At 45.6% G+C, this 15,072-nt stretch overlaps 1 protein-coding gene across 1 annotated transcript in view; it reads left to right on the top strand.

Moving 5' to 3' along the window:
- The window catches only part of LOC307120426 (SLAM family member 5-like), a 32,210-nt gene extending 17,718 nt beyond the window's left edge, over window positions 1-14,492 (top strand). The window contains exon 6 of the mRNA XM_079807456.1: window positions 14,302-14,492. Within this exon, the coding sequence (XP_079663582.1) occupies window positions 14,302-14,394 (93 nt within the window). The 3' untranslated portion in view covers window positions 14,395-14,492. The remainder of the gene's footprint in view (window positions 1-14,301) is intronic.
- Window positions 14,493-15,072: the final 580 nt, after the last annotated feature.

Raw genomic sequence — 15,072 nt, forward strand, 5'->3', positions numbered from 1 at the left:
TCACTGTAAATTGTAAATCTCTTGCAGTTAACCGTTAGCTACACTCTAAAAAAAGCGGTTCTTCAGAGGTGCTATATAGCACCTTAGTCAAAGAACTGGTGAAGAACCACTGAAGCACCAAAATTGGTGCTTTATAGCACTAAAAAAGGTTCCCCTATGATTACGAGCCAAGAACCATTTTTGGTGCCATATAGAACCTTTTTTTTTTTAGAGTGTAGCAACAGCACACATGCATGAGCGAATATAGACATAATCACTGTAACACAGCTACTGTCTTTAAATAAAGCAACATGCAGCATAACACCAATGTTTTCTGGCCCATCCTGGACTGGGATCTCTGGATCTCTCAATATCTCAGCATCTTTACTTATTACAAACCAGTTTCACTTAATTTCTTTAATGCTAAAGTTCTTATTGAGAATTAAGATGTTTCTTTAAGATCTTTTATTGAAAATAATAACGTTAAAAGTCACCATCATGGTGATCGGTGTTTGCTTTAGTTGCCCTCTTGACCCTTAACTTTTTTTCTGTTTCAATGGTTACAACTGTCCCTTTTTGCCATCTAGTGGTGATTTTACGAACTATTATCAGCATTATTTTTGTAATTTGTACATACATTTCTATGTAGTTGAAGAAAACAGCAAATATTGTTATAAATAATAAATTTTCTGTATAAAAAAAATTAGAATTACTAAATGTAATTTGTCATGAATGGCATAATACGTCAAATAACAGTTGTTAATTTAAATATATTGTTTGTAAATTTACAGAGTTTTGAGTACAATTTAAAATAAAACTGAAAAAAATATATATTTTCCGTAAAAAATATATATATTTTTTACAGTGTTCAATAGGGTGCCGATCAAAATGTTTTTAAGCATGGTTTTAACCTTTTTATATTAAGTGTATGTACTGTTTGTACCTAAAAACATTAATTAGCATTAGGGCTGGGCGATATGGAGAAAAAAATATATCTCGATATATTTTGCTATATCTCGATATACGATATATATCTCGATATCTTTACAGGAAAAATAACCCAAAACCTACTGCAAAAACAAATATGCCAAATACCACAAAGTCTTTTTTTTATTGAAGTGCAAAGAGGTAGGCAGTTCATGTAGGAACAAAGTAGGGATGCAACAATACAGTAAGTCCAATTGCAAAGTACCTCGTTTTTTTTTACCACGGTTTTCGGTTCGGTTCTGATGGCTAATCGCATCAGATTTTTGCTATTCTATTCTTAGCCGAACATCAAGAGCTTAAGGAGGAAAAAATACTATTTTTTTATTGCAATACTCTTTCTTTATTTTACTTAAAAGACTTGAAAAACCTTACTTAAACTTAAAACTTTACTTTTAAAAAACCTTGTACACATTCTTAGTGTACTGTATAATATAAAATAAATATATATTTATAAAGATTTACACTGGCAGCTCAGAGCTGTACAGCAGCATTTAAGTATGAAATTGAATTAATAAATGTAAAAATAAAACACTACATAGACTTCCCTATAAAATATACATTGATTCTTATTAAAGCTACTGTATTAGTTTTTCAGTCAAGAGCCGTGAGTGATTTTGTCTTTGTCTTTTGTTATTTTATTTACCACTAAAGGAATAGTTCACACAAAAATGAAAAATCTGTCATTGATTACTTGCGCTCAAGTTGTTTTAAACCTGAATAAAGTTCTTTCTTCTGTTGGACATAACATATATTTTGAAGAATATTGGATCAGCTGTCTGTGTTCAACAGAAGAAATTAATACAGGCTTGGAACAACATTAGAGTGAGTAAATAATGACATCATTTTAGAGTGAACTGTCCCTTTAAGGACAAGCAGCAGCGTGTTCACTAAAGGCTGCCCTGCTGTCAATTTAAGACTTTCACGCATCTAATATACAGACACACGCCGATTTTACTTTCACTTTAGACATAAACGACTGTGTTTGTTAACCTTGTGTGTATTTGACAGTATTAGCGCATTAAGATTTAGTCCAGTAATCACTTGTTTGACAGGCTTTTAGTGCGCGCGCTCGGGAAAGCGCATGGTGCCCTACGCGCAAGGCTTTAAAACCGACGCCTTAAACCCGAAGTATCTCCATATAATGGAGCCAGTTGTTTTTAAGACGAGTTCTGTAGCCTCCGAGCTGGTTGCGGACGCCGCCATGACAACACGCGAGGGAAGGGGGAACAAAAGCGAGGAGGCGGGGGGGGCGAGCGAGCGGGCGCGAGCACAGCACAGAGAAGGCAAACAAGCAAAGTGGCGGAAGCAGAATTAAATATAAAGAATATATCGATATATACGATATGTCAAAATCCATATCGTGTTTAAAAAATTTCGCGATATATTTTAAATATCGAGATATCGCCCACCCCTAATTAGCATAAATCAAAATGTATTAGCACAGACCAGTATTGCTTTTTACTCACTCCTCATTCTATTTCTGATGTACTCCTCATGCCTGTGCTACTTCTGATCAGTTGGCGGATTGGCAACGGCAAATTTTCGATATCGTCCAGATGAAAATACACATATCAAATCCAATCATCCATTGTCCTATGTAGGGTCTGCTGGAGCCTGTTCCAGCATCTCTGGCCATCAGAAACACCCTGGTCATTTAATAAAATACACATAATCAATTTAAACTTTTAAATCTTAAAGGAACATTCCACTATTTTTGAAAATAGGCTCATTCCCCGTCTCCCCTAGAATTAAACAGTTGAGTTTGACCTTTTTCGAATCCATTCAGCCGATCTCCAGGTCTCGATCACTTTTAGCATAGCTTAGCATAGATAATTGAATCTGATTAGACTGTTAGCATCTGCAATGATATTACACAGTGGCTGAAAGTAGGCTAACTTCTATCAAAATAACCAATGTGACGACCTGCTTACACAGGGAGCGCTGGGACTATTTTCAGGTGCTGTGTAATATCATTGCGCCACTGCACTCATGGGACGGCTCAAAGTCTGTTGATTATTACGCAGGAATCAGAGTATAGTTCCTAGCCATATCGGCCTAGAAAATCATAACTTCTCATTTTCCGTCGGTCTCAGTACGCGATGTAACTACAGAAGAGTCAAGGTTTAAATAGGAAAAATATTGAAACTCTTTGCTCATTTTTGAGCGAGATGCTAACGGTCTAATCAGATTCAATGATCTATGCTAAGCTATGCTAGAAGTTCTACCGCCAGACCTGGAGATCAGCTGAATGGATTCAAAAACGGTCAAACTCAACTGTTTAACTCTAGGGGTGTCGGAAAATTAGCCTATTTTCAAAAAAAGGGGCGTGTTCCTTTAAAACCATGATTTGTTATATATATAATATGTACACTCTAAAAAATGCTGGGTTAAAAATAACCCAAATTGGGATTAAAATGGACTAACCCATCAGCAATTGGGTTGTTTTAAGCAAACATTCAACCCCACCGCTGGGTAGTCCATTTTCAACCCAACTTGGGTTGTTTTTAACCCAGCATTTTTTTAGAGTGTATATAATATATGTGTGTGTGTGTGCGTTACATGTTTTGTTTCTTGGAAACATGACAGATTTGACAAAAGCTTGAGCTGACAGTAGAATAGATACAGATGTAAATTTAATACACAAACAATATCTGTAAACGTTTTAACAACCTCGTTTTTAAAGGGTGAAATGGAAATATTATAACTGAGTTTGAACTCTTATTTACATTAATGAGTACTATCACCACAAGTAAAACCACACATGGCACCTCACTACATGGTAGTATGTAAAAAAAAAAATATTGTTTCTATATCTAGAATGGCTTTATGGCATTTAGTCTATAAACACATTTAGTATAAAAAAATAGTCTGTTATCTGGCCTTTATTACTCATTTAATACATGTCGACATTAAAAATTAAATAAAATTAGATATTAACCTACATTTCTAACAAAATACCACAGTTACAGTTAATGTTACCACAGTAAATCCATGATAAATGTTGGTGAATTCTGACTTTTCTGCTGAGGAAAAGTGAAGCCTCCGGAGGTCCGAATATGGTGCTGACATCTTGCACTATACTGGGACCAAACACATGGGGGCGATCGAGGCGCGTAGGCTTCAGTTTTTAACAGGAGTGCTGCAGGCTTGTGTGGGACACTTGGCAAGTAAACACGTTGGGTGCGTCTCAATCAGCTCCTTAGTTCAGTAGTCAGGGCACTGATCAGGGAATCAGCCCACTGACTTGTGTCCTGATCAGTGCCCTGACTACTGAACCAGGGAGCTGATCGCACGCATTGTGCCCAATTTATACTTCTGCATCGAGTGTACGCCGTAGCTACGTCGTAGGCTGTGTGTTGCACGCGTAGCCTACAACGTACCCTGACGTGCATCTCTCCAAAAATGTAACAATGCGACAATTCTATGCGGATTCTGGGATTGGTCTACCAGAACCCCTCCATAGGGGTACACATACTCTCTCTGCATGTGTCACTGCACGTCAACGTGGACAAGGACGCAGAAGTATAAATGAAAATCGATGCATAACCCACGGCGTACAGGCTACGCTGTAGGTCCGACGCAGAAGTATAAAGCAGACAGCACACGTAGCACTGTTTCGTTATGCTTTTGCTGCATTTCCCTGGCCTAAAATCTAGTACTTGTCCACCTTGTGTTGACATTGTGAAACTGCACGATTTGTCAATTATTTGTGGCGGGCCACATATATTTTAATCAAGCGGCAACCTCCCGCAGTTTCTCTTGAAGCCAATACGGAAGGGACATAAACTGCAATTCATCGACTGGCCGCTAGGGACAGGCTTCAGAAGGGAGCAGAATCTCATTGAGCCCCATGTTAAAATGACCAACTTTACAGCAGAATAAAACATGTTTACAGTCTGATACAAATTGTGGTTTTGGTCTATATGGCTAATTTTGCCCTTTATGACAACTGTGATGAAAACTGCCTTAAAGTTCTGCATAATTAAGGGCGTGGCCACTTTGAGTGACAGGTGGATAGCCATTTATCTGCTGTCTATTAGTCATCGCATCGCTTCAGCTCCGCCCACGTCCCGCCTTTTTGCCCATTTTCTGTTATCCGGGAGTGATGCGCGGTGACGCGCTGACAAGATGGCAACGGCCAGCTCGTCCCTACTTTTCGCTTCAGAACGGCTCATCAGAATCCTATGGGTGACGTCATGGACACTACGTCCATATTTATTTTACAGTCTATGATTTTAATAGACAAGCTGTGGGCCGTTTGAAATGTATCCCTGGGCCACATTTGGCCCGCTGGCCGACTTTGGACACCCCTGCTCTAGCTGCTCTTCTTGTAGATGCTTCAGTTCTACATTGTGAAATAATCGAGACTTCAGATAAATATTGGGTTAAATAAATTATTAAGTCCCTGTAAAGGCAATTCTGAGATTTGTTTGTAAACACATTATAAATGTTAGAAATGTGTTGCTGAAACACATTACAAAGACTGTAAACTATTTAGTACTGAATTCAGAAGTTAGACTGCTAAACAGTTCCCTTTCAAGGGAACTCGCGCTGCGCCAAGCGCTGCGGGAACGCCCCTGCGTGATGCGTCATGAAGCACTCGTAAAATCAGTCCAATGGTGTGGCGGGACGTCTTATGCGGGTGATGTCATCGACCAGGAAGCTATAAAGCAGCCCTGAACCAGACACTGTCAGCTTCTGTGTCTTCACAAGCGCTCTATGTGAAATCGTTTGTCCTGAATATATGAAAAGTGTGTGTGTGTCTCACTCAAAAAAAACAAAAAAAAAACAAATGGCGAATCCACAGTTCAGACAGTGTGTTACTCCCTGCCCTCGTTTCATCACGGGTGGGGATACACATCTGCTCTGTGTAATGTGTTTGGGACCGGAGCATGCACAGTCCGCTCTCGAGGGAGCTGGCTGCGAGCATTGTGAGAAACTCTCCATGAAAACTCTCCGGTCCCGCCGAGCGCTCTTCGAGGAGAGCGCTCTTCGAGGAGAGCGCTTTGGCTCGCGTTCCCCATGGTGCAGGTCCCGCTGCTGCCGAGGCACACTGAAGGCTTACGTCCTGGGGTTCGCAGATGGATCTAACGGCGGGTTAGAGACGGGTGATCCCCTATCTCTGCCTTTACCCGTTAGATCCAACGCTTCAGTTGCCGAGTTAGAAGCATGCTCTGCGGTTTCTTCTGCTCGCGCTGAAGCGCAGGTGCATCAGCATTCCAGCTCTGAGGAGCTGGATGTTGAAAGCCTGGATTATTTAGATGAGGTTTCGCCACCTCATTCACACGCGCAAGAGGAGTTTATGGAGGTTGTGATTCACGCTGTTGCCAGGTTGCAAATAGATTGGCCAGCCGAGACGCAGGAGGTTCGTTAGCCCAGTAAATTAGACGAGCGCTTTCTTCCATCCAGATCACAACCTCCAAAGCGGGGCTTGCCATTTTTTCCTGATCTCCACACCGAGGTGTCGAGATCGTGGATTAAACCAGCATCATTTCGGCCATTCAACCCCATTTCCTCTGCATATTCAAACATTGTGGGGTTGAAGCAACATGGTTATGCGGCGATGCCTCGGGTGGAAGAGACGCTCGCGAGCTATCTCTCCCCCGAGTCTGCATCGTCGCATGAAAGCCCCGCAGCTGCCCACTAAGCCAGTTAGAACAACGTCAGCTTTAGTGGGTAGGGCTTACTCGGCAGCAGGATGGTCTCCACACGATGGTGGTGTTGCTGAAAGACATTGATGATGAATGTGAAGAAGTGGGGAGGGAAACCATAGCGGAGATTAGGAGAGCTGCTGATTTGTCTCTTCGGGCCACCAAGGAGACGGCCAAATCCATCCAAATCCTCCTGCTGGTCTTTTTGGTGACTCAGTCAACACAGTGGTTGAAATGTTTCAGGATGCTAAAAAGCAGGCAGCCGCCTTTCAGAAATTCCTTCCCAGAAAATGTCATGTCTCTGGGGCTGCTGGGCGGGATCAGCCCCAGCCGAGTATGTCCTCCTCTTACCGAGCGCAACAGAGAGAGAGTGTTGCTACCCGCTGTAGTAAATGTTGTTTGTACGGGAAGAAGGAGGCGGGAACCGGCGAACAGTCAAAACATTTAATCAAAATAAAATGGCGGCGACAGCCCCTCACGGTCGACTGCCGCCTACATACAAACAAATACAAAATGAAAATAAAAAGCTGCAGCCCCTCACGGACGACTGCAGCGAACACAAAATAAAACATAACATAAAATCCAGGCCTGGTCCTCTCTCGTCCCTCACTGTTGTCGCTCCTCCTTTATAGTCCCTCACTCCTCCGCAAGGGCCGAGATCGCTGCGGCGCGCAGCTGGCGCTCATCCTCCCTGATGAGCGCCGCCTCGTCCCGCCCTCACGGTCCCTCGGCCTCGCTGCCCGCCACATACCCCCAACGCCCTTCGCAGGCCGGGGGGTACTCCCGAGTCTGCGCTCTACTCCCCCCCCCCCCCTCCCCGGGGGGGGGCGATCACGGCGGCCGCGGGACCTGGGGGTAAGAACAGCGAGGTGAGAGAACGGAGCGAGGAGCGACAGGGACGAGAGAGTGGAGAGAGGAGAAAAGAGAGAAAGAAAAAAAAAAAAAATTCTGGTCCGGTTCCCAGACACACTGCCGCTCGGTCCTCAGCCAGCCAAGAGGTTCTTCTTCGCGGTGCCATGCGGTGGTACTGGACGGCCGGTGGACGGCTCGACGCTCCTCCGCCCCCTGGCGGCCGGCGGTGGCTCCTCCTGTCGAGGGCAGCCGGCAGCGAGTCCCGCGCGCTCCCTGCCCCTCCCCTACACGGCGGAGGGATACAGGCTCCGGCCCACGGCGAACGCCGGTGACTCCTCCGCGCTCCCTCTAGGACGGCAGCCACCCCACCTCGACCCAGGGGCACGGCAGCGAGCTCTCCGTCCCACCGACCTTCATCCGCTCCAGCACCACCGCTTCGGGCAGCCGCTCGCGGACTTCTCTCCTCCGCGCTGCCCGAACTCCGCGGCACCGCGATCCCCCTCAGCTGCGAGGGCTCTTCGACAGCGCGTCCCTCCTTCCTCCCGGGTTTCGGCACCACTGTAGTAAATGTTGTTTGTACGGGAAGAAGGAGGCGGGAACCGGCGAACAGTCAAAACATTTAATCAAAATAAAATGGCGGCGACAGCCCCTCACGGTCGACTGCCGCCTACATACAAACAAATACAAAATGAAAATAAAAAGCTGCAGCCCCTCACGGACGACTGCAGCGAACACAAAATAAAACATAACATAAAATCCAGGCCTGGTCCTCTCTCGTCCCTCACTGTTGTCGCTCCTCCTTTATAGTCCCTCACTCCTCCGCAAGGGCCGAGATCGCTGCGGCGCGCAGCTGGCGCTCATCCTCCCTGATGAGCGCCGCCTCGTCCCGCCCTCACGGTCCCTTGGCCTCGCTGCCCGCCACACCCGCGCTCCCCCACAGAGAGACTGGGGACGGGGTCAGCGCTCTCAGCCGAGGTCTTCCCGAGGTAGAGCAGATCTGAGGACTGTTCTTATCTCCAGGAAGGCCTCGGCGAAGAAGTCCTGATGCCAAAGGTGTCAGGCTTCTGATGGCAGTCCCCTCCGAGGGGAAGCGGTGTGTCGAGGCACCCGTCTCCTCTCGGTGCCATTTGCGTGGCACAAATCTCCACGTCCGCCCGGAAACTTAGCGGCGCAGGGATGCACGCTCCCTCCAAGGAGGGTCCAAAGTGGATCAGTTCGGTTGCTTCCTGCCGGCGCGCCGTTTCAGGACACCGAGCTGCTCACATTAAAAAATACAGAGGCAAGCCTGGAGAGGCTGGTTCCCTTAGTAGATTTTCTGGCAGCGTGGAAACTTCTGCCAAATATCTCAGATTGGGTCCTGCGTATAATAGAAAAAGGGTACAGAATACAATTCGGGTCACACCCGCCCATGTTCAACGGGGTACTATCCACAGTGGTAAACTCAGAGCAGGCTCTGGTAATGGAACAAGAGGTACAGACTCTTCTACGAAAAGAGGCTATAGAGAGGGTTCCTCCCCACAGCAGAGAGTCAGGGTTTTACTGCCGGTACTTCATAGTTCCAAAGAAGGATGGAGGACTGCGTCCTATTCTAGATCTGCGCCAGCTAAATCGGGCGGTAAAGAAGTTGAAGTTTAAAATGCTCACTCTAAAACAGATCATGTGTCACATCATGTCCGAGGACTGGTGTGTCACAATAGACCTAAAAGGCGCATACTTCCATGTCTCCATCCTTCCTCAACACCGGAAGTTCCTCAGGTTTGCTTTCGGGGGCGAAGCATTCCAATATCAGGTTCTTCCATTTGCCCTAGCATTATCACCCTGCACCTTCACAAAATGGGTGGATGCAGCTTTGGCTCCTCTGAGACTCCAGGGCATCCGCGTGATGAACTACATAGACGACTGGCTGATTCTAGCAGAGTCGGAACATCTAGCGGCTCAGCATCGAGATGCTGTGCTCGCTCACATGAAGGCGTTGGGTTTGAGGTTAAACGCAAAGAAAAGTGTGCTAACTCCACAACAGAGTACCACTTTTCTCGGCGTAGTTTGGGACACGAACACCATGAGGGTGCGGCTGGCGCCCGCCAGGTGAAATCGATCCTAGACTCCGTGACCAGGATAAAGCTAGGCCAGTCACTCACTGTAAAGCAGTTCCAGAGACTGCTGGGTTTGATGGCAGCAGCGTCCAACGTGTTACCTTTTGGCCTGCTGTACATGAGACCCCTACAGTGGTGGCTCAAGACCAAGGGATTCTCCCCGAGGGGAAATCTGTTTCGCATGATCAAGGTCACGCGGCGATGCCTACGTGCCTTAGTCATGTGGAAAGATCCTTGTGTCTTGTCCCAGGGTCCGGTGCTGGGGGCTCCTTGTCGTCGCTTAATGCTAACGACGGATGCATCCCTCACCGGCTGGGGAGTGACCATGAGTGGTCGCTCAGCTCAGGGTCTGTGGAGCGACCAGCAGCTCTCCTGGCACATAAACCAGTTAGAGCTGATGGCAGTGTTCCTGGCACTCAGGCACTTTCTCCCAGACCTGAGGGGCCATCATGAGTTGGTTCGCATGGACAACACATCGGTGGTCTCATATATAAATCGCCAGGGGGGTTTACGCTCGCGCCGGCTATGGAAGCTGGCACATCGAGTCTTAGTTTGGGCCCAGGGCAAGATGCTATTGGTCCGAGCAGTGTACATCCCGGGGTACCTGAACACGACGGCAGACTCCCTGTCGAGGCAGGGAGTGGTGCCGGGGAGTTGGAGACTCCACCCCAAGGTGGTGGAGCTCCTATCGAACCGGTTTGGTCAGGCTCAGGTGGATCTGTTTGCGTCTCAAGAGACAACGCACTGTCCCCTATTTTACTCCCTCACACATCCAGCCCCTCTGGGGTTGGATGCCATGGTGCAGACGTGGCCGAGTCTGCGTCTGTACGCCTTTCCCCCTCTGGCATTGATACCAGGAGTGCTGGAGAGAATACGCCGGAACGGGGTCCGTCTGTTACTAATTTTTGGCCGACACAAGTTTGGCTGTCAGATATCATCTCTCTCCTCGAAGGTCCCCCGTGGGAGATTCCGATCAGGAGGGACCTTCTCTCCCAGGCGTCGGGGTCAATCCTGCACCCGAGGCCGGAGTTGTGGAAACTGTGGGCTTGGCCCCTGAGGGGGACCAGCTCGTAGACTCAGGTCTCTCTGCCGAGATAGTTGAGACCATGTTGGACTCCAGAGCCCCTTCAACGAGGAGGCTGTATTCCCTTAAATGGAGAGTCTTCATCGCATGGTGTTCTAACCATTCTCTAAATCCAGTCAACTGCCAAGTCAACTCAGTGCTAGATTTTCTACAAGAAAAGTTCTCTTCAGGGTTATCCCCGTCCACCTTGAAGGTATACGTGACGGCAATATCAGCCTATCACGTCCATCTGGATGGTGCATCGGTGGGGAAACACCCATGGGTTACTCGCTTCCTTCGTGGTACTCTGAGGCTAAGGCCTGCGGCACGCCCGAGGGTGCCGACCTGGGATCTGGCCGTGGTGCTGGAAGGTCTAGCTTTGGTCCCATTTGAGCCTATTGAGGAGGTGCCAGAGAAGTTCCTCACGTTAAAAACTGTGTTTCTCTTGGCTATTTCTTCTCTAAAGAGAGTGGGGGATTTGCAAGCACTATCTGTCGCCCCCTCCTGTCTTGGGTTTGCGCCAGGAATGGTGAAAGCTTTTCTATTTCCAAAAGAAGGATATGTCCCGAAAGTTCCTACGAACGTGGCAGGTCCTATAATGCTGCAGGCCTTCTCTCCGCCTTCCTTTGAGAATCCAGACCAGGAGAAATTAAATCTGCTCTGCCCAGTGAGGGCACTAGATGCTTATGTCCACAGAGCTGCCCTGTGGAGAAAATCTGAGCAATTGTTCATCTGTTTCGGGCCCCCAAACAAAGCGAAACCTGCATCTAAGCAGACATTAAGTAAGTGGATATTTGAGGCTATCTCACTCGCATATGAGTCGGCCGGCCAACCTTCACCACTAAAGGTCCGAGCCCACTCTACTAGGAGTATGGCGGCCTCTTTGGCTCTTCTGTCAGGAGTCTCCCTGCAGGAGGTATGTGATGCGGCAGGGTGGTCCTCTCCGCACACCTTTGTGAGGTTCTACAACCTTGATGTAGCCTCTACTCCAGGTTCTCGGGTGCTTGTAGCTTAATGTGCGCTATGAATTTCACATATACAGGCATTTGAGAGTCATGGCGGCGTTGTTACTGTTAGTTATTACAGCCTACAAGTTACTAAACAGCTTTCAAAACAAAAACGGTGATCAAGAATAGGTGGATTAATTTTGTGAACAGCTGCCTTGATGGAGAGCTGAGGATCACCACCGACACCTGCCTCTTCAGTGACTTTACACCGGATAGTTTTACAAATTTTCACCTGAGACAACTGGGATTCACTGATAGTCCGCTGCAGAACCGACTATCCCCCGCCCCGGCCTTCATCCTCCCGTCCCGCCGACATCTGGTGCGTCGTGACTCGTGATCATAGACGGTCGTGATTAGTACGTGAGTGTTGTCTTGTGTGCTACGGCAGCTTTCCCGCGAGTGGGCGCGGTTTCGGCGCCGCCAGCGGACACAGCCTTCAGCGTTTGAGAGCAGAGAATGCTGCTCATTTTTTCAAGTATTTGATAAGCTATTTTATGTAGGCCTACTTGCCGGATTTTATGATTCAAATTTGGCTGGGAGGTTAATAACACATTTATCTGTGGTGTGAGGAACTCAGAACACATGTTTAGTTTTGACTTTACAGGGACTTTAAAGAAAACTTTTTTTTTCTGATCAGCATTGTGGAATTGGTCTGCAATTAATACATTTGAAGCAAAATTCTAATATTAGCTTTAAAACTGTTGCATCAGCAGGTTCCTAATTGAGTTTGTTTCCTTTCAGAAATCAAAGACGGGTGCTGCTGTGTATGAAAATGTCCCCAAAAAACGATGATCGAATACTGGACACTGACTCGCACCTTTTGACCATTTTTCTCTGCTAGGATATGTCTGTTTTCTTTTCACTCTCTGTATCATATCTTTTGGTGTTATCGTGATGTATGAAAGTTTGTAAACTCTTCTACGTTTAGTTTATCATATGGAAATTTACCTATATTCATTATTAAATATTAATCACACCCTTCACTGTGCTCCTTTGACTTTCATTTACTGTTCTTTTTTATTCGTTTTTAGGAAATTGAACTGGATATTAACTGCATTACACAGTGATTGCGTATAACATTATATGATCTGCTGGACATTTTGGCCAATGTAACACAAGCACATCATTGCACTCTGTCTAAAGCAGAAAATAACATCTCTATGAGTACTTTTACTCGCTATAAAATAGATGCTCTCATTGATAGAGGAACTGCCAAAGAAGTTGAACAACATACCTCTTATATTTCTATTGTATTAAATCAGCAGGGTGTAATTCTTGGCATTCTGTTGTGCATGTGTTTTGTGTGGAGTGACTGCAGTGATAGTAAATCACACCAGTTACAGTTACCAGCAGAACAACAGCAACACAACTGAAGACAGACCTGGATAATTAATGATAAAGATCGACTGATAATCCGTTTTAGTGATATATTTTACTGACATTTACATATTTTTTTCTTTGGTCATCAGTTGTATTGATTTAACTGATAAATGGGTTTTGAGGAACAACATCACAGCACTGTTCGGTGCACAGGGAAAATACTAATTTTATTCCTTTTATTCAATGTGACAGTTGTCACATGAATTTGCAGTGCACGTGAATATGACATATTATCCAAATAATATTTAAATATTGAGTCAAAGTAAAATTTTCCATGTTTTAAAATTTTACTTTTTTGTGACAAGACTCGAAATTGAACCCATTATATCTACACTGGATGTGATACAAAAAATCCACAACGGGCAGTCACACTACACTTTATTTTTTATATATATTGATTTTAAAGTGTTACAACTACGGTCAAGGCGGTCACACTACACAAACTCCACTCATACGCGCAAGCTCCGATGAAAAGTTTCACATTTCGCTGTGTTCCAAAGTTCTGGTTTAGTGAACTACTAATTCGCATCACGAGAAGACGTGTGGCCAATAGAAGATCAATACGTCATGACATGACCTCTTGGCTGAATGAAAAGAACAATATTATTGCAGTGAAGTCGAGTAGATTGTTTATATTTTTGTGTGTATTATTTGTTTTTTTAATTCATGTTTATAAAAAAAGACGTTGCAGCGCGATATGACGTCATATCACAACCGTTGCAGACTCATAGACTGTAAAAAATATGGACATAGCACTGTCTGACGTCACCTGTAGATTTCTGAAGAGCATTTTTGAAACCTAAAGCCGGCCGCCGCCATCTTGGCATCACGTCACTCCCAGATAACTGAAAATGAGCAAATAGGCGGGACGTGGGTGGAGCTGAGGTGCCTGGTTGCTGAAAACACACCCGCCTAGCTCGACCATAGTGGCAATCCACCTGTCACTCAAGTGGCCACGCCCTTAATTTTGCATAACGTTAAGGCTAAACATAATTTAAATGGATGAGTTATTAAAAAATTCCTGTACCAGGCTGTAAACATATTTTTTTCTGCTGTAAAGTTGGGCATTTAACATAAGGAAGATACATATTTGACTCCCTTTTGGATCCTGTCTCTAGCGGCCAGTCGATGAATTGCAGTTTAAGTCACTTCCGTGTTGGATTCAAGAGAGACCATGGGATGTTGCCGCTTGTGCAGACTTCTGCTAAGAAATGTCGCATGCTCAAAGTCTAGTGTGTCTGATCATGTCAAAGTCAATGTCCCGTTCTGACAGCACTCTCGTGTTGCAGGAGACTCGGCAGACAGATTACTGTGAATACAGGAAAGCAAAGAAGAGAATCGGGAATCGCGTCTGTTCTCTGCCAACTCCTCTGCATGTATGATGATGTCGGCGGCTGGCGGCTGCAGAGAGAGTCCGTATGCACTTGCGTCATCTTCCCGTAACACAATAAGAGTCTCCTCAGATTGTCCATGTAAAATGGTAAGAGTCCTTTCTCAATATCCATATTCAGAGTGCAAAAGGGAATATATTTATGAACTACTCTATAATATTTGTGTACATACTTTCCGTGTGCACCACGCGTTACATCTGACATAAGAGACATTTAAAGTGACTGTCAGTAGCCTACATTCTGCTTACCACCACCTTCTGTGTTACCAGAAGAAAAAGACTGCTTTTTTTACTGTTGTGGCGTGGTGAGAAAATGGTTGTGTCCTAATGGGCTTAATGGGCTCTCAAGTTTTGAACTGAGTTGAGATCAAGGGGGTAGCCCAGCCCCCGGAAAGCGTACCACCCATAGTCGCGGCCATTGCTAACCAAGCCATCACCTGTTGTTAGCATCCCATTGACTCCCATTCATTTTGGCCTCACTTTGACAGTGAATATCTTTACATCTCAGGCGTTTAAAGACTCCATTCGTCCATTGTTTATTTCTAAACAAACACGACAATGTATAAAAGGCTCCATTACCTTGCATCTTACACTATCGCCCCGTTGAAGCTGTTTTTGTAAAATATAGGCTAACGATTGCGTCATAACCACGCGACTGTGTCGCGCTGTT

Source organism: Gobio gobio (assembly GCF_949357685.1).
Source record: "Gobio gobio genome assembly, chromosome: 24".
Lineage (NCBI taxonomy): Eukaryota > Metazoa > Chordata > Actinopteri > Cypriniformes > Gobionidae > Gobio > Gobio gobio.